General features: G+C 44.5%; 1 protein-coding gene across 1 annotated transcript in view; it reads right to left on the reverse strand.

Annotated features, from left to right (window-relative positions):
• Nucleotides 1-5,494: 5,494 nt before the first annotated feature.
• The window catches only part of SYT16 (synaptotagmin 16), a 46,833-nt gene continuing 25,075 nt past the window's right edge, over nucleotides 5,495-27,252 (reverse strand). The window contains exons 3-6 of the mRNA XM_024194407.2: nucleotides 23,303-23,559; nucleotides 18,115-18,558; nucleotides 15,710-15,899; nucleotides 5,495-5,808 (exon numbers count right to left, since the gene is read on the reverse strand). Of these exons, the coding sequence (XP_024050175.2) occupies nucleotides 5,495-5,808; nucleotides 15,710-15,899; nucleotides 18,115-18,558; nucleotides 23,303-23,559 (1,205 nt within the window). The remainder of the gene's footprint in view (nucleotides 5,809-15,709; nucleotides 15,900-18,114; nucleotides 18,559-23,302; nucleotides 23,560-27,252) is intronic.

The following is a 27,252-nucleotide window of genomic DNA, read 5'->3' on the forward strand; positions in this document are numbered from 1 at the left end:
TCTCCGGTTGTGCTCTCTTTTCAATGCATGAGTTTGCACTAGGAAGGGAGGGATGAATTGTGGCATGTAACTGCTGACCCAAGTGAAGCGCAATGTGTAACGGAGTCCCTCTCAGGTTAGCTCAGGAAGGACTCCATCCCCCATTGGTCTGGTACATATAACAGAAACCATTATTATTAAATTATTTCTATAGCTGAGACGTATACAGTGTCATTGTATGGTATCATGCATTAACTAAGGAAGTCTATGAGCCAGATCCTCAGCAATTGGCATAGCGGCATTGAAGCCAGTAGAGTTATGCTGATCTAGGCTGATTTAAGCCAGGCGGCTGAGGATCTGACCATATGTACCTGGTACACAGGCTTAAGGAATCATAAAGTTAAGCAATAACTTGTAAAAATTACAAAGGCCTTGTCCACATTAGAAAGTTATACTGCTTTACCTATACCACTATATTTGAGGTGGTACAACTCCACCTAGGGTAGACACAATTATATTGGCATAAATGTGCTTTACAAAAGGGAATAAGATGTACTGCTATAAGGGCCCTTCACACCAGTATAAGTGTATGCTGTAATTATTTTTATTTAGAAAAAAAAAAAGAAAAAAGCCACCTCTCCTACCAACATAGTGATACCAATACAAAAATCTGTGTGCAGACCAAGCCTGGGTCAGACAGAAGCTCGTAAATTACAACCATAATCTTCAGATTAACCCACTGCTTTCCTAGGAGCCAACGAAACTATAGTGTCAGGGTAACAGAATGTGGAAGGCCATATCCCACTCTCCAGCTATATGTTAGCGACTCATGTTGAAGGGTAACAGATTGCTTCACTTCATCTTTTTGCTCACCAGTTATCCTATTAAAGTTGATAACAACTGTGGGACTGACAAAAAAACACAACAGCAACAACAAAACAAGCTTCAGCACATATGCCGGCTCCAAGGTCATCACCAGCTGTATCTGAAGAATAGAGGCCTGCCACCAAAGGAAACCCTCTCCCTCTGCAAGATGTCACCTGAGACTCTGCGCTGAAGAAAAAAAAATGAATAGCAGCTGGCAGTGTTTAGTTCTTTGAGTTCAAGACCATCTGAAGACATTCATGACTGAATATCAGTCAATTATGTAAAAGCATCAAGCTGCTTCGTAGGATCTGCAGGAGCTAAAAATACACCCGCATATTGTCTGCAGATCCAAGAGACTGTAACCATTGAAACATTAGCCCCCAAGGAAAACACAGGAAACTCAGAGCATTACAGTAACAGAGCTGTAGCACGGCAGAATCCTGGGGTAACATAGGCCAAGTTATTTCTCTAACTGCCAAAAGTAATTAAGACATGGATGGAAAAAATCTATAACAATCTAAGAGAGTGTGAGACAGTCCAGATAAAACCTTTGCAAACAGGCAGCTCTGGGGTCCAGTTCATTAACAGATTAGGGCTTCTCTATAAGTAGAAACAACAAGGAGTCCTTGTGGCACTTTAGAGACTAACAAATTTATTAGGACTTCTCGTTGTTTTTGCTGATACAGACCAACACGGCTACCACTCTGAAACCTAAGTAGAGTTATTCTGGATAAGAACGTCTGCACATGGAGTTTATTCTAGAATAAGAGTGCTTTATTCTGTATTATTTTAACCCACTGGATTACGCTATAGTTCAGAATAAGGCACTGTTATTCTAGAATAAGAGTATCCACACATGGAGTTTATCAGAGTAGTTAATTCTCTTTATATTCACACACTACCTTATTCCAGATTAGCTTTCATATGAAGACAAGCCCTCAGACTCATCTCTGGGGATCTCAATTAAAATTCAGCATTACTATAAGAGAAAATATATGTGGTGGCTCACCCTATTTGTCATTGGTGCACATTAAAAAAAAGCAGAGATTCTACCATGACTGGCCGTTTCTGCTGAGGAGAGACCCCAGAAAGGAAGAGGTCACAACTGGGAGAGGTGGACTGGTAGAGATCAAGTGATGTTTTCAGAGAACCTCTCCACAGCATGCTTGGCTCGAGTGGTGCAATTAGTTCCTCCCTTTAAGAATATGATGAATTTTTAAAAAGGAAAGAAAAATCCAAGTAGGATACAAAGAGTCTGGTCAACAGGGCTAAATGGGGGACAGATTATCCAAAAACATGAGCATAAGGGGAAGTCACTGTGAATTGACACTACAGCAACTCAACCTTGGCCCACCATTTGCTGCACTTCACTGCGGCCCCAGCCAAGCCCTACCCTGGGGTCTTGTGGGATCAGGGATTGGTCGTCTCTCTTCCTCTCTCTGCATCACAGGATCCTCTATACCCCCAGGGATGGAGAGCACAGAAACACAGGCCTACAGCTCATAGCCATTTCTGAGCTGAGTGCTGAGCAGAAATCTGAATAAAACGCATCAAAAGGTGGTGTCAAGAAATGGAAGCATTGCCAAAGACTCATCTACCAACCTCCTCGGCCACTTTTGTGGGGGGAAAGAGGTTAGAGAAATGACAAACTGCAGTCAGCTTTGCACAATACAGAACGTGAGCACAAGTCCAACTTCACCAATACGAGTAATACTCGAATCCAAGACATCTCTGCAAAGAGCCATGTAGGACAGGGGACATTGGCTCAGGTGGGAACATGCTGCTGCTGAATAATCAGCTTCATCTCAACAGAAAAATTAGAGAAGCAAGTCATTAATAGGAGTGCAACAAAAAAGAACATAAACCCGTCAGAGGAAGCACTGAAAGGGAAGTCTGCTCCAATGCTACTAAATTTCTACACATTTCAGCAGAAACTAGATGAACCACAAACATGTGATGCTCTGGACTGAACCATTCTATTGATTAACAGGGTTTAAATAATTCTGAGCACCCATTTACCCATTGAGTAATTTTCCTTGGAAGGTACCACGAAAAAATCGCTGCCGTAACAATTGTTACAAAAAACCTATGCCTAATCCCAAATATCTTAGCCAAGTATGAAAAATTAATAGTTTTGATTAAATTACATATTTTGCTGTACTGTGGCCACCTATTTTCTATAGTGTAGATATATTTTAAAATCAATGTCCCTTTATAACGTAACTTCAAAATGGATCTTGGTGTGAAATGTTGCGGAAGTCCCAAACCAGTTATCTTCATTCCTCTGAAAAATCATCTTTTCCAAGGCTGAGTGAGGATGGAGTTTAAAAACACCACAGATATAGAATCATGTGTATCTCCACTAGTGGCTGAAACTTTGTATCAATATGTAATTCCCCTTTAGAATGATATAATCACATATCGCATTTTGCATGTGCAGTAGGTTAATAAGCAAAATGCTGTAAGTTCAGTATTATACACACATCGCACATAGAACAGTTCTTTAAAAAAACACTAGTATGTACATTTTGTGTGGGTCAGAGAAAAATGATGCAAAATTTACAAAACATGACTAAACACCGTGACGACTGCCATTAAGCAGGGCAATTTACTGTGCTTTTATCCTGAAGGGAAGTACATTAGAAACATGTAATAAACCCCAGACTGCAGGATTTACCACTTAACTGCTCAACTGAACTCCTTTTTCCTTTCAGTCAGTGATTCAATAGCATTAGCATTGCAGCCAAAAAGGAATTTGTTTGCTAGATTACATGGGCCAGATCCAGCTCTGGCTGCTTTGTGCTGCTCCAGTGGTGCACAGCAGCTGTAATGCCAGCTTAACTAGGGAGTGGAGGAGATTCCTCCTACAAGGGAGAATCTCCAGGTGCAAAAGAGCTAGTAGATGCAAGAGATGCAATGACCGTAGCTCAGATGCAGCCCAAGGCTCAGGGCTTATGTTAGGTCCTGCATAGCCCCCGTGAAGTCAGTGAGACTCGTAGTGGTGCCACAGAGCAGAATTTGGCCCTAATTCTCTCTAAGTGGGGGAAACAGAGAAACTGTGAATCAAATTTGAAAGCCTTTTGCAGCCGAGTATTTTTGTGCTTCACTATGGTCAGTAGGAATGGAGAGACGCCAGCTGAAGGGCTTAAGTTAGAGACTTGGCAATAGGTGTTGTTTGAAATTATTTAGGGATCTGGCACCGATCTTCATCCGGTAAGACCAATACAATCATTGTATGGCTCTGTGCACTAGGGTCCTATTACTCAGCAGCAGCTAGCACTGGATCTATCAATAATCAAGTAACAAAATTAGCCTTCTTCCCCTACCTACTGCCTGCACTGGGTTTAACCCACTTTGGAGGCAGGAAAAAGATGACTATTAAAACTGAAAGTGTCACTACGCTCTGAAGCGCGACTACTTAAAAATCACCTCCCCTTAGTCAGCACATCTGCCCTTTGTGGGTATGCAGATACAGGCATGAACTCTCATACTTTTCACTTCTGTTAGCCCTCCAGGGCCAACACCTCTAAGAGAGCAAGTGGGATTCTATTCCTTCTTGTGCATCGACATCACTGCTTGAGGTGGCTTCGCACAAGGGGAAGTGATAGCACCATGGGGCCTGTAGATCCCTCCTCGTGATGTCAGAGAAGGAAAGAATTCACCTTGACTTTCAGATCCCTGGAATATTTTACAGGACGCTTGAAAAAGCACTTTTTACTTGGAGCCAATTTGACACAGTCATTGAAAGATAATAACCACGAAACCCCACTGTGCACAGAACCACTCTTCCGAGCGAACCTCACATTAAGAAAAAACTAAGAAGAGTGAACGATGATCTAGAAGAATTGTGGTTTAGGCACAAAGGCAGATGTGCAGCTTGTTTTAGTCTCTCTCTCTTTTGTTGTTTTGTTTTGTTTTTACAACAATAGAAGCCATGAGCCAAGAAAACAGGGAAGCATCTAAAGATGCATTATATAACTACTATGTTAAATTGACACCCATCACCTCATACAAACATCTGGGGATATAGGTTGCACAAGAAAGGAAACATGCTTACTTCAAATATAGTAAATAAGATCATCGCTAATACAAGAAAGTAATGGCAATCTCTAGGCACTTAACAGTTTACAGAGAAATCTTTAGTGCTTTCCCATGCTACCTGAAAATATATTAATCAGTCTTAAGTGGTATCAAATGTTTATCTTTAGGATTTAGAAACACTGTAGTAAAAGGAAGAGCGAGTGGCATGCAGTGCTAGACTAATGACGTCATCTGTGTATCAAGAACATTTGCATACATCAATAACAGGAATGGAGGTGGGAGAAAGACATGACACCAGAAGAAAATAGCATCAAAAGCAATTTAGATCAATGAGGCATTGACGGCAAGAGGGTAAAAGTAGCTTTGTGTTTTTCATAACCACTTCCCTTCTGGTTATCGTTTGGGTGAGAAAATATATGAAACCCCCCAAAGGCAACAGGTAAATTTGCTCACCGGGCCCCAGCACCTACATTCACTGAGTGCGCTGAGTTTTAAAAATTCAGTTAAAATAGACTCGGCTGGTTCATAATGTTTGCTATGGGATGGCTGCTTTCAGCGGGGTGATTATGGGAGGGTCCAGTGGGCAGTCCCAGGAGCTCAGGGACCATTAGGATTCCAGTAAGGTATGCCACCTGCAGACCTGCTGCCCTTTCGTTTCTTTCATTTCTTGCCAGTGGTTTTGCTCTTCTTCTCCGCTGCTGTTCTGACCCATAGAAATCCAGCCAATCATCTCCTTGCGCTTCATGCTGCGCCGGTTGTATATGGAGATCATCAGCGTGACGTCAGAAAGCTGGAACAGGGCAACTTGGAAGACGAACGTCTCCTTGTAGATGGGGTTTGGTTGGCCTCGACGGATGGATGTCTTGCAACGAGACATCTCCTGGCCCATGGAGTTGAGGAGGCAGAGTTTTCCGTAGGTGTCTGGGACAAAAGAGAGAAGAGAAACCGTTTAGTTTTTTGCTACTAGCGAAGGAATATCAAGGGGCCAAATGAAGCAAATGGGAGCTTTGTCTGAGTAAGCACTGAGTAAAAGCTGAAGGTCAGATCCCCCCTTTCCATCATAAAACCCATGGGAGGGGCATAAGAAGGGAGGAAAACTCTGAGGATTTCCTCATCATTAAGTCTTGGTGGGCAGGCAGGGTTTGCCCCTTGGCCTCATATAATAAACTACAAGTCTGGCCCCTAAACCCCACAGGTCCCACTGGGAGGCCATGACCATCTCCATGGAATCTTCGCTCCAGCTGAGGTCCCAGCACCCCCTCCTCCATTTCCTGGCAGCATGGCTCCACTGGAATTGCTCCACCAGGGCCTCCCCTGGCTACACTTGCCTCTCACGACTCCCCATTAAAAGAAGACAACTACTACCTACTATCCTGGACAGATCATGACCCCATAGACAGCCCTTCATAGGTTCCTGAAAGGGGGAGGCAGGTTCAATGGAGGCTGCTGACCATTCTCCTCTTTCTTATGGGAGAGGAGACATCTGCATGCAGTGGCATGATCTGGCCTTAAGTAAGGACTTCAGGATTTGTCCCAAGCTTGCAATAAAATCCTCTTTTTGCTTTTCATCCTGAGTGCAGCAGAATCAAGGTCAATTTCATTCACCGTTCAAATTGTTTAGTGTACAGACATCTGTATTAACTACATTAATGCGGTGCAGGGGGCTGGACTTGACTTCTTGAGGTCCCTTCCAGTCTACGTTTCCATGATTCTATAATACCACCACTAACATCATGTGCTTTCTACAGTCAAAATCCCCAATCTCATCATCCCACAAATCCTGCTCGGTGCAAATTTACAGCCTATTCCTGTTTGCGGTTCACTTTGCCAGGTCACGCCAGCTCTAACCTTTTTAAACATCAAAGACCAAGGTCCTGCAATTTAATATCACCTCAGAGTGCACTGAAGATAGGAAATAAATTACAACCCACTGTCTCCTTCCTACAGCACGTCTATCCTTTTCTATTCCTGTTTGATGTGCTATGTTACGCACTTATCTGCTGAGAAACACAAGGTGTGAAATTACACTTCAGGTGTGAAAACACTTCTGTAGCTCAAAAGCAGGGCTCTCCATTCCTCAAACTGTTCCACTGAAAAAAGCTGTCAGGAAACTGACAATTGAGGAGTAAATTGTGAGTCTGCACAGCTGTACAGCTATCAGGTTATTGCAGGAAAAGTTCAGCCCTATCACCAGCTAGCTATGGCAATTTGGCTGCCAGCATCACACTAGAGACAAAGTAAAGCTTGCCAGCAAAGATCTTCTCCGTAGAAAGAAAAGGAGAGCAATTTATTCTGTCATGAAATAGTCTCGTGATTGTGGCTGGGAAGGAAAAAAACCCACTTAATACAAGAAACGTGAATAATCCATGTGGCACAAAGCAGACTACAGGTCCCTCCCATGTACTTTACTGAAAGCTGAACTCTACTTTCTGCGGGATGGCTTGTGATTTTGGTGGCACACAAACTGAATCTTGCAGAAGCTTCAGATACCCAGAAGCTTCAGATACCCAAAAACTCTGTTTTGTTTTTAATGTTTTTTTTTTTTAGCTGGACAGCATATGAAACCAAACCAAACAATCGGCCCAGGGTTCCTGGTGTTATACATGGGGATTTTAGTTTATTTTACCTTGCGGGTGTCTGTACTGACAAAGCATCGCTGCACTGTAGAAATGTGTCATGATGAAGCCAGAGGCTCTGGCCACTGCTCAGGGTACTACGGGGGCTTCTTGATATTAGAACTGGTGGGGGGGGAAGGCTTCAGGAAATCCTGGGGAGAAGTTCTGCCCTTACACGAACCTGCCCTTGCTGCAGAAAGTTTGGTTTTAGGGCAGGGGCAGCTTCCCTGGTTGAAATGCCAGATGGAAATTTTAAAATGGGTTCCAGTTAGGAACTAGGTACAAGGGCTCTATTCTTGGTCTACTAGTTCCTGGGACTACATTCAACTGAACCCAACAGAGCCCAAAAGGAAATGACTGAAATCTTCACTGGGATACTTAAGGTAGGTTCTGGACAACCTCAGAGTCTAGACCTTTGGAGGCTCCCCCACAACTAAGGTGCACCAATGACCAGCGGGTTCTAGCATGAGAACGCCCATATAATTTCACCTGGTGAAGTCAGAGAGGATTTGAAGCCAGCTGGCTGCAGCACGCTTCGCTCGCTGAACCACCCAGTCCCTAGGAGAAGCAGCACTAACATTCGCTCTGGGAAAGAGCTCATGCAACTAAAGCATAATATAGATACCTCTCTGGATGTGCTAAGTGTCCGGCCTTTCAAGAGACGGGAAACTTCACTATCAATGCTTCAGGCAACGAGAAGCAGGTTTTTTTGCTCACCTGTCAACCCCAGAGAGTGGGAGGGGAGGGACTTTAACTGTAAGTGAAGTGTCAGAGGAAATCCCTAATGTCTCCGCTCCTAGAACTAGAGTTTAGCATGCCCATTGTGTTACATTAACAGATGGCAATGAGTGTATCAAATAAACATTACTATACAGCTTGTGGGGGGTATTATTCTCAGCAACACAGACCGTAACTCAGCTGTGGCCCAATGAAAACAGCACTTAAAGCTTTCGTTTCTTTGCTTATTGGGTTAGCACCCATTAGTGCTGCTTTATTTTATGATCTATTAGCACATCCCTTGTAAATCCTGTTCTTCGGGTTTGTTGCAGCTTTGCTGCAAACGTTCACCTCCACCTGAAACTTGGGCTTAATAAGATTTTACGCTGGGAACCAGTTTATATTCTTGTACACGTGTTTGGAAAAAATCTTTCGGCTTGTTTTAAAGACATCGGAATGAAGCTGGTGCTGGAATCAATATATATCCAGCTGCAAATGCATTCCCTTAACTCAAAAATAGCTTTGCTTTTTATTTTCCAAGATGTGAGTCTGTAGTACGGATTCTGCTTTTTTATACTTCTTACACATTTAAAATAATTAAGTTAAGCCAAGTTACTGGGCACCATTCACTGCTGGGCATATAATAATCATTTGAACTTCCACTGCACTTCCCACGCAAAATCTCTATGCACTTGCCAAAAGTTAATGAATTTACTGCTTGATTTTCAGCTATGCTGATCACTCATCATCAGATTCTAAGGGTTATTTGGGGGCAAATTCAGGGGTGGAGAATAAAGGGATGCTGAAGGGTTAATTAAAGCATTCTCTTTTTTTTTTCCCCCTGGCAAAGCAACTAGTTGTAACTACAGTATGTCTGTAATTCACTGGTGAGTGCATGTTGCCTGATCTGCAGATGATATGAGTCTGGATAGCACCCGACCTACACAGCTTGGCTGAACCTGTAGCAGTTCTAGCTTTTCGCTCTGGAGGTTCCCAGTTCAGTGACCGGTATGTTGGTGTACATCCATAGATGATCATCTTTGGAGCTGTGTGGACTTTTACTGCCTATCATCTTATGGTCTACTTATGTTCTACAGATTATCCCAGGCACTACAGAACATTGGTTTTTTTTTTAAAGACAGAAGGCAAGGCAAGAACTCTACTTTACTTCTCACCTGAAACTGGTGATATTTCTTGAAGGATTCCATAAAAACCCTGACACCTAAAAGTAATATGAATTATAGTCAGCTGCCATTTTAGCTCATTTACTGGACTATATGATTCTCCTGAGGGATCATGGCATGACTAGCCATCCAGAGAGGGCTACAAAATCTGCTAGGTAACCCCTAAAAGGGGCTGGAGAAGTTTTGATTGGTTTCAAATGATTATGTGGTGGTGCCCAAATCCTAATTGACAGTGGTGAGCATGGGGAGCTGTGTCACTTGTTTGAGTGGTAAAATATACCCAGGGGAAGGTTTTGTGCTAATGAATTATGCATTCTCATAATTTAACCCAAATTTGGTCCCAGGCTTTTCTAGATTCACACCTCTCCCTGTTCAAATTCCTATTAAAGAGAGCTCTTAATTCACACGAGAAATAATTAATGAAGGCGTAAATACAACAGGCATCAGATAAAATTTAAGACCAGTCAAGGTTTCAAGTTCCAAAGTCACACTTGGAGCTATCTCCTAGTCCTCCTTGTCTTGGTCACCTCACCCCACTCAAATACCGTATAAGATAGGAAGGATCTTTTAGTGGTGGGGCACTCAACCGGGACTCTCGAAACTTAGGTTCAGTTCTTGGCTCCGCCATGGACTTTCTGTGTGACCTCAGGTGAGTCAATTAATCTACCCTGTAGTTCAGTTCCCGAGGTGGGAATAACAGGACTTCCTTGCCTCACCAGGGTGTCGAAAGGATAAAATCTGTTAATGATCATGAGGCACTTTGATACCATGGTGACGAGGATCATAGAAGTTCTTAGCTAGATAATCTGCAGTATCCTCTGCACTTCTTGCCCCCACTACTCATAACACAGATTGGTTTTTGTTCATCAGCCGTTAAATCTCGATTTGAGGAGCTTTTCCCTTTCCGATTTTGATTTGTTCATTCTCTCTCTCTTCCCCGCCCTCTCTTTTCTAACATTAATGCTATTGTGTTTGTTTAATGGGGTTAATATGCTGCTGGTATGATAATGATCACGTACGGTTGTAATTATCATGTGTGATTAATTCTGCACTTGCTGAAAGGCTGTGAGGGTTATTCTTACCAGAGGGGAAGTCGGAACAATAGTGTTTGACAAGGGGCATTATACATTAACATGAACCCCACAAGAAATGCACAGAGGGAAAGAATTAAGATTGTGCTTGGAAGGAGAGAAGTCAAACAGAACAGCAGGAAATGTCTGGCAGAGGGTTACAAGCTCTTTGGGGCAGGAGCTGTCCTTTTGTTCTGTTTGTACAGTACCTGACACAATGGCGTGCTGGTTCATGACTGAGGGTCCTAGACGCTACCCCAGTATAAATAATAACAATTAATAATAAATAAGACAAGGGCATTTATCAAGGCTGCGGGTCCCAGCTGTCACTCACTGTAAAATACCCCCACTTAAGTGAGAATACCGGGTTTTTGAGGAAAACACCCAGGAGACTAAAATATAACCCCCAGAACCATTCTTGGGGCCCAGTAAAATAGTGTGAATAGAACATGGAAGGAAAGGAGGATAAGGGCACCCGGATCAGTGGGTAGTGATCGATCTACCGGGGATCGATTTATCGCGTCTAGTGTAGACGCGATAAAATGGATCCCCAATCGCTCTGCCGTCGACTCCGGAACTCCACCGCAGCGAGAGGCGAAGGCGGAATCGACGGGGGAGTGGCAGCGGTCGACTCACCACCGTCCTCACGGCCAGGTAAATGGACCTAAGATATGCCGACGCATATCTTAGGTCGACACCCCCCCCCCATAGTGTAGACCTAGCCTAAGTTCTTCTCTTCTGTAATGGATGGAAACATGAGCACAAGCTGATGAGTTTAAGGAGGACTAAATAAAACAAGATACATATTATACATACATGGCTAGCGATAAAATACGGAGAGGGTCGTCATGGAAAAAGGCACATACTACAGAAAAAACACTCGTGTGACACTTTCTCAGGGTGCCTGGGACTGAGTGTCACCTTGTTAAACCCCTGCTTCAGTGAGAGAGAGACGTGCTCAGTGAGATGTCAGCTCCCTGACACCACCAGCCTGTTCGCCAGCCACACAAACTCCTCAGGGCTCTGCCAGCCCTTTCTTTGCTTTGCCGGTAACAACAGATAAATATACAGGGATCACTTAGGGGCTGATGCTGCAGCCCTTACTTTTGTTTGTATTTCCAGGGTGCCCAGGGAAGTTAATAGAACTACTAACATGAGTAACAACTGCAGACTCAGGCCTACAGCCCGGCAGGTCCAGGTGAACAATTCCTGAAGTTCTATCCTGGACCAAACTACCTTCAAATGCCATTTCTGAGTCCTTCTCAGGAGACGCTGCGTCAGAAATTCAAGCAGCAAAAAAACTGCTCACGTGCATCATAATCTTGAGATTTTTAAAAAATTAACATTGATGGATCACTGACATTTTTGCAGGATAAATAAGGGAGGCTGCAATATTTAACTCACTCAGTTCAGCTCTCAACAACAGTTTGTTTTGAAGGTTTCGTGATGCACAAGATAAAATCCAGGGGGGAAACACTCTTTCCTTGCCCAAAAAACTCTTTCTTACAGCTTTTGCAGACTCCAAGATGCTGCCCTCTAAATCACTGAGGTCCAAATGTAGCTCCTGCCTCCGCAGGTGTGGAGGCCTCCCCAGGCACCAGAACCACTGTGGATTCAGGGAGCCGTGTAGCGGGCATGCATGCCACATGAGGCATGGAGCTCAGTTATGGAGGGCCCTCAGTGGGGCAGAGAGCCAGGTTGGAGTGAGGACAGAGCATGGTAGGGTTGAACTGGACGATTCACTGCTGTGTAGCTCCTCCTGCTGTTTCCCCTACACTCTGGTGAGGGCGGTGGGTGGGTGTGGATCGACCAATAGGCAGCAGAGGATACGAAAGCCATTGGACTACAGCAATGCTTAATTTGTGCCAGTGCTGAGTCCTGGCACTTCTGGGCTTGGCAGTTCGTAGCCCCAGCACTTCTGGGCTTGGCAGTTCGTAGCCCCGGCACCTCTGGACTCGCCGCGTCAGTTATGAAAGTAAAAAAAGTGCTTGAGCCCCAGCACTTCTTTCATTACACATGAAGCACTGAACTGCAGTAGTATCCATGGAATGGCTCTGCAGCTACTCTGCAGTCTGTGTGCACGTAGGGGGGTGGGAAAGATTCTTTCCCTCATGCTGCCTCCCCTGAGCATCTGCCCAACGCCATCTGGAGAGTAAACATTACACTTATTTCAACAGCTACTAAGCTGGCGGGGGCTATGACATGGGAGGTTACGTGCAGCAAGTACCTCACTCCTGTACTCCATGCTCTCTCTCTCTCAATGTCTTCTCGCATGTACAGTGCGCATTGCATAGTGGTTTGGTTTTCCACTGCCTTTTACATTAGCTGTCCCAAAGCCCTTCACAAAGCCCCATTATGCTTAAAGTTCCTGTTATGTCTTTCAAAAATAGCTCTCTCAGCATTGGACCCCAGAACACGTTTAACTGAGAGAAGAAATATTGGCCAGGACTCTATGGCTATCTCCCTGCTCCTCAAAAACAAGGTGGGATTCTTAGTTTCTACCTGGAAAAGAGGCTTGGTTTAATATCTCACCCAAAGAACAGCACCCTAATCAGAGCAGCAACTTGCATCTCATACTACTTCACTGGAGTGCCAACAGTGGTGACGACTGCAGTTTCTAGCCTGGGGTTTGGAGCTCTCTTTTTGATAGGTTTTTCCCTGACATCACATTATCAGTAATTTTCCAGGCATGCAAGTACAGTATATTACAGAAAATAATGATGTGACTTTGGATGGGAAAGCATATTGTGACAGATATGGAACTTCCCTGCAGCAAATTATGAATATTGTATTGGTTACGGGGATGGTGTTTATTGTATTGATTTAATTCAATAGTGAGCTGTCTGGATACAGGCAGGAAGTGGGAGAAGAACTCAAGATAGCCACTTATTAGCAAATATTTAAGTGCTAAGGGACACTGCCAGACTTATTTGCTTTGCTGACACTGTCAGAGTCTCCAATCAGCCTACAAAACTGGTTTAATCAGCAATAACCAGGGCCCTGCAAACATGAAAACAAAGAACTTGGGCAGGCATCAAAACAACATCTTGTCAGGTATATCTTCATTGCACAGTTAACCTAGGCTCTCACCCGAGTTTTAGGCCAACCCCACTACCATCCACACAGAAAAACCTCTGATCCCAGGTTTGGAGATGTTGTAAGCTTTGGATACCTGGCCTGGCTGGGAGTGGGGTTAGAACCTGGGCTGGAAGCTGTCCAGTTTGCAGTGAAGATGCAGGCTAAACCATGCGAATGATGACAGTCCTCCAGTGCCTTCCCACAATTCCCGCCATGCATCCAGAAGGACAGACACGTTCTGCCACAATGCACTGGGAACGAACCACAAAATGGATCAGCTTATTGCAGCACAAAGAACCATGGGATATGGCCCTGCAAGTGCTAGTCACACACACATACACACACAGGGTGAGTGCCGCACCAGCGAGGACGCAGTAACTTGGGGATGGCCTTGCAGTGCGGCAACTCACACCCGGACGAGGCTAATCTGGGTGCCAGTCAACCAAGTAAACTCTGCAATACCTTCAGCGAGATAGAGGGCGACAGGGAAACCAGACAGACACAGGGCCCGCTGGGTGTGTGTAGGGGGAAGCTAGGCTTGCTGAGGTCACCTTTGTGGGAGGACAGGCCTCAAGGCAAGATAGACATGTGTGCAGCCTCTGTTGTTCTAAAATCCTTTTTCTTTTACACTTTGTTCCCACTACCAAATAAATAATGGTTTTAAGAAGGCTGTTTGGTTCCTATATACCACTGGTCATTGGCTCTTGAAGGGAAGAACCACAGGTGCCTGAAGCCAGCTGGACCTGCAGGACAAGACTGTTTCATACACAGGGTAGTATAGCCCAGGTCCTGGTCTAAGAGTTGAAGAACTGCATGATTCTAGCCTGAGACAGGAAAGAGCACAAGGCCCAAGACCTGAGTTGGGGGCACTCTGAGAGACCAGAAAGGGGCAGTTAGACCTGTGACCACAACACATTTGAAGATTTTCATTAAAATTCTAAGAAAATCTTATTTCTTCAGGGTCTGGCTAGCTGTGGGTATTAGGTAATCAGATATAGGGCTTCATCCTGCAAGGTTCTGAGCACTCTGACCACAATCTAGCAAAGCAATTAAGTACTTCAATGGAACTACCCACATGCTTAGATTTAAGTGTGTGCTAAAATGCTTTGGTGGATCAGAGCCAAAGGTGCACAGCCTTCTGCAGGTTCAAGCCCGAAGAGTCTTCATTTATAGATCCCCAGTTCAAATCGAGCCCAGGTTCATAGTGACCAAATGTTGTTGCCATCAGGTAGATGTCTGGAGGCTTATGTGAAATGGTCCACATCCAGTTCTCAATGGGCAAGTAACCACATCACCAAAAATACCTCCTCAATTCATGCTAGGTCTCAGATGAGGTGACAGGCCAAAGACTGAAGGGCCATGAAGTTTGAACTCGCCCCTAGAGGAGGTATCTTCTAGCTTTGAATGAGGCACATTGGCAGCAAAGCGCAGACTTTGGTCAGCATCGCTGTCAATCTAATTAATTTAATTAATGGAGATATCCTATCTCCTAGAACTGGAAGGGACCTTGAAAGGTCATCGAGTCCAGCCCCCGCCTTCACTAGCAGGACCAAGTACTGATTTTGCCCCAGATCCCTAAGTGGCCCCCTCAAGGATTGAACTCACAACCCTGGGTTTAGCAGGCCAATACTCAAACCACTGAGCTATCCCTCCCCCCTGTCATGCTTCATGAGCACTAGACACAATTAAAGCATTAAATATGTTCTCTTGGCTCCGATTTTTATATTAGAGAGGATGGCTGGTCCAAAGACCTGGGTTCAAGGCCCTGCTTTCCTGCAGGCTTCCTGTGGGCAGATCACTTAGTGGTTCTGTGCCTCAGTTCCCCTCTATAAAATGGGGCTAATACTACTTCTTTGCCTCGCTGGGATAAATACGTTAAATATTGTGAGGCGCTCTGATACTATAGTAATGGCAGCAACATCAGTACCACAGATAGATACTTTATTCGAAATGCACAGGCAAATTTACCAGCACATGCATTTGGAATAATATTTTTTATTTCACTATTAAATGTAAAATTCAAATGTGCAAAGACTCAATTGGGAAATGCTTTAATTGGATAGCTTGATGGGGCAAAAACTGTATCAAGAAAATAAAACCAGGTTGTGGCTCAGTGGCTCTATCGAATAGGTGTGCCATTACGAGAGACTTCACTTACCGGGCGGCCTGTTAATAGCAAGGTTGCGGAAATGGCTGCCTTTGATCATCTCTACTGACAACCGTCCGGTAGTAGCATTGTATGACAGTCCCACCAGCAGCTCCGGTACGCCTCCGTGCGACAGGGACTGTGTTGAAGAAGCGCTATCGCTGTGCGAGATTGCCGACAGACTGATCTGAGAGTCTCCGCTCTGCAGGGAAAGAGCAAAGAGAGTCCCTCTGGAATGCTCAACACCGCTCCCCCTTTAATGTATGCCTTGTGGTTTAATTGGGTAGGGTTGTGATGTTCTTCTAGGAGTTGCCAATGACTAAGAATCATCTGCATGAATAACAATGGGGCAGAAGATAGAACTGCAGGAACAAGTCTCCAGCATCACTTTGCAGAAACACATCTTTCAATATTCTCTCTCGAGAGGCCAGAAGCCCTGTCTAATGTGTTATTACCAGTGTAAATCAAAGTCTTTGAGATAAACATATGCTCCAGTACATCAAAAGGAGAGTAAATTTCCCTGAAAATGACTTTCTGATGGAATGTGTCTAGCACAATCTTCTATCTTTTATGTCACTTGCTGTATATTTTCTTGCTTTCTTCCTAGTTACCATCATGTTCAATTCTGTCCTCCCCCTCCCCCCGCAAATGCATGGTTTATTATTCATTTTGTGTGCACAATCTCATATGGAGTTTCTTTTATATGGTGAAAAGTCTTAGGCCTTGTATACACAGGGAAATTGTCCGGCATAGCTATTGCAAAATAAGCTTTTTTGCAACAGCTATTCTGGAATAGCTCCCTATATGGACACTATTCTGGAATACGAGTGACTTTTTTCTGGAATAATTATTCTGCTCAATTCCCTCCTTTTCCCTGTCTCCTTGTAGACAAGGCCTTAGAGGAAAGAGTGGCCTGTTTTAATACCTGTTAGTATTTTTCTTTTTACCAAAGGATTGAATATTAGTACAAGACATGCCTGCTTTAAAAAGAAAAAACAACACAAAACTGTGTGTTTGAAAATGTAATTTTTCCCAACAACAAAAATGAGGAAGAAGTTTAATGGCTATAGTTTCAAAATCAACCTGATGGCACAACAATTATCCTGCTACTCTGATATCATAGATGATCTAATCTGGGGGTATGTCTACACTACAGGATTAATCCGAATTTAGATAATTCGAATTTGGGAAACAGGTTGTATAAATTCGACTGTGCGCGGCCACACTAAGCACCTTAATTCGGTTTTAAACCACATTAATTCAGTGGTGTGCGGCCACACTACCCCATTAACTTAAACACAGTAATTCGGTGGTGTGCGTCCACACTAACCCTAATTCGAATTAACAAAATCGATTTAGGCTCTACTCCGTTCGTCGAGGTGGAGTACAGAAATCGATTTAAAGGGCCCTTTAATTCGAATTAACTGGCTCTGTAGTGTGGACGGGTGAAGGGTTAATTCGGATTAAGGCAGCTAAATCCGAATTAAAGTCCTAGTGTAGACCAGGCCTGGGATTGGAAATTGGGATTTTCCAAGGAGACTAAAGGAGCAAAGTGACCAAATCCTACAGAAGCAAGGCACCAAACTTCCTCAGACTCCTTGGAAAACCCCAGCTACAATGCTTTTGTGGTGATATTCACTGTCTATACATAGGACTCTGAAAACTGGGCAGTTCTCTGGAATGTACAAGAGGCTGCTTAAAATGTTCAGGCCAAAGAAAGTGTCCAACTGGTAGAAAACATGCATGCGTGGAAGCAAATGGGTAATGAAGGATGCAAAATGGAAGGTTGGTTGTGTGGGCAATGGACCTTTTTGTGGGTTCTACTGCATATTTTATGAGCAGTTACTAGTCTGAGACCATGAACTCATCTTTTGTGGATGGAACTTGTGTGCCTAATTTTGAAAACTTGGCCCTCTAACCTCAGAACACGATAGATTACATAGAAAGATCTGGTCCCTAAATGCATACAAGGTGGAAATTCTGTCTTATGAAAGAACATAAGAATATAAGAATGGCCATACTGGGTCAGACCAAAGGTCCATCTAGCCCAGTATCCCGTCTTCCGACAGTGGCCAATACCAGGTGCCCCAGAGGGAATGAACAGCAAATCACCAAGTGATCCATCTCCTGTCGCCCATTTCCAGCTTCTGGCAAACAACCACTTTAAAAACCATGCACCCCTGCTCCCTTTCAATCCTACTGAAACATCTAAAAGGGAGCATTAGTGAATGCGTCGGGTACCATGGACGACATTCATCACTTGAGACCAGGATGAAAATTGAGATCTGAACAGTGGTGCTAGGAAATGGGCCAGCAGCATGTTTAAGAATCCTTAATGAAGAAGTCGGTGCATTAGCCGAGTAAGCTGTACCCCTCCACCTCCGCCAATGATGCAATGAATTGTTTAATAGACTTACGCTCATATCGCTCCTGGGCTCCAAAACCAGTGTCACCTTCACTTCCCCCTCCTGGTTTAGGCTCCTCAGATAAAACAGTTGCTCCCCCATCATCTGTTCCCGGATCATTTTGCGCACTGCATAGAGACGGAACCTGAGTGCGTAGCTACTCAGCTTCTCCGGCTCCAGCTTATTAAAGGTCATTCGGTCTTTGAACACTGGGATGGGGCCTTTCTGAATGCTCGACTTTCCCCTCTGTTTCTTGCTGGGCATCAGGACGGTGTGAACTTGCCAGGTGTTCACACCACTGCGGTCTTTGTCTGGGATATCCTTAGCTTCCAGGATGGTTACCAGCAGCTTTTGGCTCGAGGCCTTATAATCGAGGATGACGTCTAGGTCACCGCATTTAGAAATGGGTTCATGGGCACTGTGGTGAGCTGGAAGACTATTCCCTCCATCATGTTCCTGCCATGGAGAGAATAAATAAAGGTGTATATAAAAAAACATTTTCTTATACAGGCCCTATTAAATCAAACACCTCAAAGATCATTTGAGATAGGATAACCGGCAAACATGACAGAGACCAAATATAAGGCACGTTGGCATCTACCGATGAAAAGTGCTATATAAGAAGTAGGTATTACTATTATTATTACTATAGCCTCATCAACTCAATCCCTAGATGGACTGTGGGTCTTTCTAGTAGTGAAGAAATATCCTGAGCAAAGCACCATTTGCAATAAGAACACAGACATCACCTCATCCTCATGTGCATCTTCCAAATCAGAGAGGTTATTTTACCTCTGTATTTGGCACTGATGCAACTGCTGTTGGAATACTGTGTCCAGTTCTGGTGCTCACAATTCGAGAAGGATGTTGATAAATTAGAAAGTGTTCAGAAAAGAGTGACGAGAATGATTACAGGATTAGAAAACATGCTTTATGGTGACAGACTCAAAGACCTCAATCTATTTAGCTGAACAAACAGAAGATTACGGGGCGACGTGGTTACAGTTTGTAAGTATCGACATAAGGAACTTCCATCCAGCAGAGGAAGGTATAACATGAGCCAACGGCTGAAAGTTGAAGCTAGACAAATTCAGACTGGAAATAAGGCATAAGGGTAATTAACCATTGGAACAATTTACCAAGGGTCTTGGTGGATTCTCCATCACTGGCCAATTTTAAATCAAGATTGGATGTTTTTCTAAAAGATCTGCTCTAGGAATTATTTGGGGGAAGGTTTTTTTGGCCTGAGTTGTACAGGAGATCAGATTAGATGATCACAATGGTCCCTTCTTGCCTTGCAATCTTTGAATCAAACACTCCTTGGCTCATCTTCCACTGTGTGCATCTCCCTCCAAAGTGCCTCGAATCTTCTCTTCACTTTGAGCCCTCATATTTTCATGATGAGAACTCAAAACATACAAGCAACACGTATGTAAAACAATTCTCAAATTACCCTTTCTTTCAGCTTCTTTAAAACATTTATTTGATTAAACAAGATGAAAAACCCCACCGTTGCTCACTTCACCTGTTGATGGGGGTGCGCGAGTTTCTGTTTACAGGTGCTTTTTATCTCAGCGATAGAATGTGTTTCATGTGATAAAGGCATTACTATAACAATCCATCATTTGTATTTAAACATGTGTATACACTGGACTAGGGAAAAGTTTCCAGTTAATACCCAGAAGGCGAATCAAGGCCCATTGCTGGCAGTCTAAGGAGGAGGGCAACTCAAGCCTTTATCTTTCGTTTTTAAACTAACATTTCTTTTCAACATGTGGATCTAATTACAGCATAGATTAGGAGCAGTAATAGTGATCCCCTTAAGAAGCACTAATGGGGTCTATTTATCAAACAAAGCCAAATTTTCAACTACCTCCCATCGATCTAGCTGACGAACATTTAGGCTCTTAAATGTATAAGTGCGAAATCCCACATTTCCACTTTCATATAGGCTGGTTACGGTAGTTTGCAGTTACTTGACTGGTGCATGCAAATACAAGTTACAGAGAGAGAGGAATGCAGTAAAAAACTGGCCCCCTCTGTCCATGCAGAATTGTTGCTAATGCTAGCCAAAGAAGAATGACACCCAATGAGCACATACAAATGGCTTGTTCCAGCACACCACAGAGACAGGACTTTGCATGCGTAAGTGCAATGCAGGACAGGTTGTTCCGGAGAACCTGATCATGTGAATGATGCTGCGTGTCTGTCAAGCTGCTTCCACCGGGTTGCTGGAGTAAGGCTTAAGGAGCAAGCATGAGAAAGATCGCACTTAAGCCTGTTTCTCCCCAAACATGTTCATTCCCATTTTTTACCATGTGCATTTGCCATTCAGGAAGTCGGATCACAATGGGTTTGTGGCTTGCTAACATTCAGTGCGGGGGACTACATTTAGTATGTAACTTTATGTGCACCTACTCATTGCCTCCACTTGTACTTGAGCTGGAAAGCAGCAGTTTTGTGGATGATGCACGGCCCTGTAGGATAAAGTATGCAAAGATGGCCTTTGTACTTCCGCCATCCCTGGCTAGCTGTCCCAATCTAATCTCTTGGCTGAGAACCCTGAAGGCTGCTCTAAATCATGCCAACTACCAGTCCCCCCACCAAATACTAATACAGTAGCCATTGAAGAGTTGGATATCAGGATGTCTCGACCAACCTCTCTTAGGCCTGGTCCACACTAACCCCCCACTTCGAACTAAGATACGCAACTTCAGCTACGTGAATAACGTAGCTGAAGTCGAAGTACCTTAGTTCGAACTTACTGCGAGTCCACACGCGGCAGGCAGGCTCCCCCGTCGACTCCGCGTACTCCTCTTGCGGAGCAGGAGTACCGGCGTCGACAGCGAGCACTTCCGGGATCGATATATCGCATCTAGACAAGACGCGATAAATCGATCCCAGAAGATCGATTGCTTACCGCTGGACCCGGAGGTAAGTATAGACGTACCCTTAGTTTTGGCTATGTCCCTCACACTGACCCTAAGGAGGTGGGAGAAGTGGCAGAAGCTACATCAACCCTCTGGCATCACAAAATGTTTCTCCAGTGGTGTTACCCTTCCATGGCTGGCTATACTACCTTCAGTGATGATTTGTGCTGGTGGTGCAGCACAAAGTCAACAGCCAGCTGGCACTTTCAAAGAACTCTCTGATGTCTGGAACCTGCTCATGTTCAAGTTTCCTATATGGCAGAGGTTGCTTGCAGAAGCTTACTCCTACTCCTAATGAAGTCACTGGTAAAATTCCCATTAACTTTCATGGGTTACAGGTGGGCCATAAATATTCTGTAAATACGAGTAATTGCATTGAAATCTAAGTGCTGTGTGGAGTTAAGTATTTCCAGATGAAATAAATGTTTTTCTTTTCCAGTAAGGTGTTCTGATGTATTGGGATCAATACAGGAGTAAGTGGGGGAAATTATAGGACCTGATAGACAGGTCAGACTAGATAACCGCATGGTCCCTTCACTCCTTAAACTGTACGAATCTACACATGTTTAAGACAAATACCCCTCTCAGTATAGTGTGTCTTTTTGAACAGATCATCAATATCGGACAGAGTGTGTATATATGTAAAATACACATTCCTGCCAGAAAAATAAATCAATCTCACAAAGCAGGTAATTATGGGTGCAGCCTTGAAATGCCCTTTGAATATCCACCGCAGAAGCACAACATTACAGATTTTGTCTCCAAACAGAGGCCCGTTTGAAAGTAGCACAGCAATGTTTGGGTATTTCTGGAATGTCAGAACATTTAGTTCACTCAAAAGAGAAAAATCTTCCATTAAGCCACATAAAGAGGTCAGACAAGAAGCTACTCACAGCAAACAAATCAGGATCCAGGTGTATCTGAACTCTGTAATTCTCTATGCGCTGTTCATGTTGTTAATATACATGCACCTGGGGCAGAATGATAGGCACATTCAAAATATAAATGAAAAGAGGACACTCGAGATTCCGCAGCACTTGTGCACCATGGTGATGAGCATGGAATAGACAGAGAAATGGGCACAGGATCCACAGATAGATAAACATCATGGCTCACAGTAATGTAGAAAAAAGGGTCCAGACTCTTATTGCAGGAGGTTCTGGTGTATCAGGGCATAGATGCAGAGCTGATCTGTGCAGCATTCAAAAGTACGGCCTATTTTTAATGCCTCTATGTGAATGTCTGCTTTGAACAGGTCAAAAGCCCATGCACTGAGAAGCTGCTTTCACTCTCTTCAATTGGGTGGAAGCAGCTTGCTCACAGGAAGGGAATATTTTCTGCCAAGCCCTGTTTTTCCTAGGGCAAAGAGATTACCTTGTGCAGCTAAGGGATGTTCTTTTTTGACTCAGAGATGTGACCTTCTGTGCTTTTCTTTTTTTTTTTTTTATATCGGATGCTATTCAATACTCTTGCAGAAATTAAACAGCTGGTCAATAATAATCCCCCGATTTTTTTTAATAATAAAGGAAAAACCCATATTTAATCATAGAAAGAGGAGAAGGGTAAGCAGTGAGCTAACCCAATAAGGGCTCTCTTAGAATCTGGAATATTTGCTGGCAGGTATTAGCTTTGAAATAAGGGCCAAATCCTTAGGTCTGGCCAAGACCTGCTTGGTGAATAGGCTGGGTGCAGGAGAGGAAAGGGGGCTGTAAACCTCCCCAGCCTGCTGTAGAAATGTGCTCTGTGTCTATGGAGGGCAGTGTGAGAAACAGCTAGGGAAGCCCCCAGCTGTCCCTTTAAGGCAACTTTCCAGGCGCTTCATGCTGCCTGAGCAATGGAAAGCAGCCAGAAGGGGAACCAAGGATCTGACCCAGTAATCACATACTGTATCCCTACAGACACACACCATATACACGGGCAGTAACAAATCCACTTACCTCCTTCAAAGCATGACAAAACATTGTTAGCTAATTCGTAGTAACTTCTGTCATGCGGGAAATGGTTGTGATATGATTAGTGTGTGAAATCAGGCAAGAAAACAGCCTCTCTGAAGGAATACTAGTGAAGTCTATTCAAAATTCCAGCAGGCAACGTATCAGGAAAAGGGAAAACACACACCAAGGTGTGTGCATGCATGCACTTAGGGATTACTATCCTGGGTTGTGCCAATTGATTTTTCACTTCATTTCTTCCGTAACATTTCGGACAAGAAGCCCAGACATCTCCAGGGAACAGAAACAGTGTGTGTAATACAGAATAATTCACCATACCTCAGGGCTCCAAGCGGATGAGCTGTCAGTTGCGTCATTTCCTTCAAATCCCTGGTTGCTGAACGCTGTCTCCATTTGCAAGCTCCCTTCTGTGTCTTGTTGGCTAAGGCTATGGGCAATGCTAGCCTCCATTCCAGGGCCTTTGGCTTGCATGGTACCCCTACTCTCAGAGGTAGTTCTTGAATCAACAGATATGTGGTCATCTTCATGATAGGATAGGTTGTCTTGGAAACTCAGTTGGCTTAGCCCATCCAGTTCTAACAATATTCAGCAAGAAAATCATTTCAGAGTGATTAAAATAACGTTCTTTTCCCCCCCTAATTTATCCTTTTTTTCCTTCCACTACAGTAGGAGCCTGGCAGGAACAGCTCTGCTTACGACATGGTGAGATCCCCGGCATTGAACCCACAAAAATCAACAACCCGCATAGATCAGCATTGCAAGGAATAAAAACGGCTGCTCTCCCTCTGCATCCTGAGCAGGGAATCAACCTGCCTCACACAAAGAAAGACATCGGTCACACAGGATAATCAGAGGGACGTTTGGGAATACGGTGCTCAGGACGCCTACCGTATGAAGGCATCACCAGTCAAGAGACAGATCAGGCATGAAATGGAAAAGCATAATGCACGGGACTGATCCTGAGAGAAGGGTGTGGTGGAGGGAAACCATCACAATTTCCTCTTCTCAGGTGGTGGGAAGCAGCACAGAGGTCAGCACAGCCCAATAGGAGGACAGTACCAATAGGGACAGGGGCTTGGCTTGGGATGCTTGATAGAATCCTCCCCTCTCACTGCATCTCTCACCTGCAGGGCTTTGGTTAAAGCTGCTCTCCAACCAAATGGAAACTCTGAGGAAGGTGGTAACATTAACTCGACCAGTCTGAGCTTGGGTCAAACCCTCCCTGGGACACAGGGATGCTCATCGGTGCAGGGAGATGCACATTACAACTCTCCGGCCTCCCCAGGACAGCTTTTATGCATCTGACCCAACATGTCTATCCCACATGTTAGAAGATGGAAATGTTACTCACCCTGACCAGTAACTGTAGCTCTTCGACATGTGTCCCCCTTTGGGTGCTCTACTTCAGGTGTGCATGTGCCTCTCAGGTCCTTGGCTGGAGATTTCTAGCAGTGTCCGTTTGGCCTGCATATGCACCCTATGCCTCAGCAAACACCAAGGCTATTTACAGGGGTGCAGGAAAACCGCCCTCAGTTCCTTCTCTACCCAGTGTCCCCAAGGGAACAACTGAAGCAGAGGGGAAGGAGGGTGGGTAGTGGAGCACCCAGTGGGACACATCTCGAAGAACTCCAATTACTGCACCGGGTGAGTAATCTTTCCTTCTTCGAGTAGTGTCCCAATGGGTGCTCCACTTCAGGTGACTTCTGAGCAGTATCCCAGGAGGAGAAGGGAGCTTCAGAACAGAGTCCAGAACTGAAGATGGTGCTACAGACCCAAGTACCACATCGGATCTGATGGCATGGAGCAGGCAGTAATGCTTCAGAAACATACCGAAGTCCAAGTAGTGGCTGTACATATCTCAGATATTGGAACATTCTTCAAATATACAGTAGATGTTGCTTGTGATCTGGTTGAATTTGCTCTCACCCCCTGAGAGGGCTGAACACCAGCAGACTCATACAGGCAGAGACACAACTCGATATCCATTTCGAAAAGTGTTTGAGCAGAGATAGAAGCCCCCTTAGAGCTATCTGCGCAGGAGACGAAGAGTCTAGGTCAGAGGCAGGCAACCTGCGGCATGTGAGCTGATTTTCAGTGGCACTCACCCTGCCCGGGTCCTGGCCACCGGTCCGGGGGCTCTGCATTTTAATTTAATTTTAAATGAAGCTTCTTAAATATTTTAAAAACCTTATTTACTTTACATACAACAATAGTTTAGTTATATATTATAGACTTACAGAAAGAGACCTTCTAAAAACGTTAAAATATATTACTGGCACGCGAAACCTTAAATTAGAGTGAATAAATGAAGACTCAGCACACCACTTCTGAAAGGTTGCCGACCCCTGGTCAAGGTCATCTCCTAACCTGCTTATTCCCATCCAGGTAGAAGGCCAAGGCCTTTCTAACTTCCAGGGTGTAGAAATAGAATTTCTACTAAGAGATATCGGGTTTTGGAAATAATACTGGAAGATGGATAGACTGGGTAAGATGAAAACCGATGGTAGGATTTTCCTACCTAACCTTTGGTAGGAACTGAGGATGTGGACGTAAGGAACATTGTAAAGGGTTCCAATCTCCCTGACCCTACGGGCCGACGTTATGGAAGCTTAGGCCTGGTCTACACTAACCCCCCAAGTCAAAGTAAGGTACGCAACTTCAGCTACGTGAATAACGTAGCTGAAGTCGACATACCTTACTTCGAACTTACCGCGGTTCAGACGCGGTCCACACGGGGCAGGCAGGCTCCCCCGTCGACTCCGCAGTACTCCTCTCGTTGAGATGGAGTACCGCAGTCAACGGCGAGCACTTCCTGGTTCGATTTATCGCGTCCAGACCAGACGTGATAAATCGAACCCGGAAGTTCGATCCCCAGCCGCCGAACTAGCGGCTAAGTATAGACCAGCCCTTAGAAGGCCATCTTCACAGATAAATGAAGTAAGCAGCAGGTTGCCTCTGAATGGAAGTCTCGTAAGGCTGTTTAGAACCAGGTTAAGGTCCCTAGATGGGGTGGGGTGTCTAATGTGAGGGAAGAGATTCCATAGGTCCTTAATAAATCTAGACAATACCAGGTGACCAAATATGGAGAATCCCTTGACCGGGGGATGAAAGGCTGATATGGCAGCCAGGTCTACTTTGACCAAGCTAATGGATAACCCAGATGTCTACCTGCTGGATCTGAAATCTAGGATGATGGAAAAGGGAACTAATTCAGGCTGGAGGTAGCGACAACTGCACCAATAGATGAAACTCTTTGATTTCTGCAGGTAAACAATGCAGGTTGGTGTTTTCCTACTGTTTAATAACACCTGCTATACAGCCAAGGTCCATCTGTTCTGAACCATGAGTGCGCCGAAGTTGGCTCCTCATCCTAACAGGGATGAGTCAGTTATTAGAGTCAATGATGGAGTTGGGCGACAGAAAGAGATGTCCACACAGACACAGAGTTGCTTTATTTGCAAAGGGACTGTCACCTGCCTGTCTAAGGAGTCCTTCCTTGGAGAGTAGATTGTTCTGAGCCAACCTTTAAAGCAATGGAGGTGAAGCCTTGTGTGACTGGTCACAAAAGTGCAAGCTATCATATGGCCCAAGAATTGAAGACAGTTCCTTATTGTGTGGTCAAAGATGGGGTTTCTCTACTGTGTTATGAACCTCTCTTGGAAACCCCCAAACTTGGCGCCATGATGCCCTGAGCATAACTGCCGCTGTAGAGATTAATCTGGCAACAGTGTCTCCAGCATCTAGAGACATTTGGAGAGCTGTTCTGGCCAACGACTGACCCCTTGCAACTGTGAACTACAGTTGTTCCCTGCAATCATGTGACAGCTGCTCAATAAAAGCCGTGAGCTTGTTGTAATTAGTAAAGTTGTATTTGGCCATGACCACCTGGTAGTTTGTGATCTGGAACTGCGGACAAGTAAGACTTTTGTCCAAAGAGATCCAGCTGCTTTTGGTCCTCATCATAGGGAGTAGATCCCCAAAAGTGCTGCCTACCCCATTCATGCCCCTCATCCATCATGAGGGAGTTTGGTGGTGGATGGGAAAATAAAAAGTCAGAATCCTTAGGGGCACATATAGTACTTGTTATCTGCTCTTTTGCACGCTGGTAGAATAGTGTCAGGTGTTAGCCACTTAGCGGGGACCAGGAGAGCCTCATTAATAGGTAGCGCCACTCTGGTGGGTGTTGCCAACTGCAGGATATCCAGCAGCTTGTCTTACAGATCCTTGACCACTTCCAGAGGGATCTACAGAGTGTTTGCCACCGTTCT

The sequence above is a fragment of the Terrapene carolina genome, unplaced genomic scaffold (genome assembly GCF_002925995.2).
Source record: "Terrapene carolina triunguis isolate 2854851 unplaced genomic scaffold, T_m_triunguis-2.0 Scaffold189, whole genome shotgun sequence".
NCBI lineage: Eukaryota > Metazoa > Chordata > Testudines > Emydidae > Terrapene > Terrapene triunguis.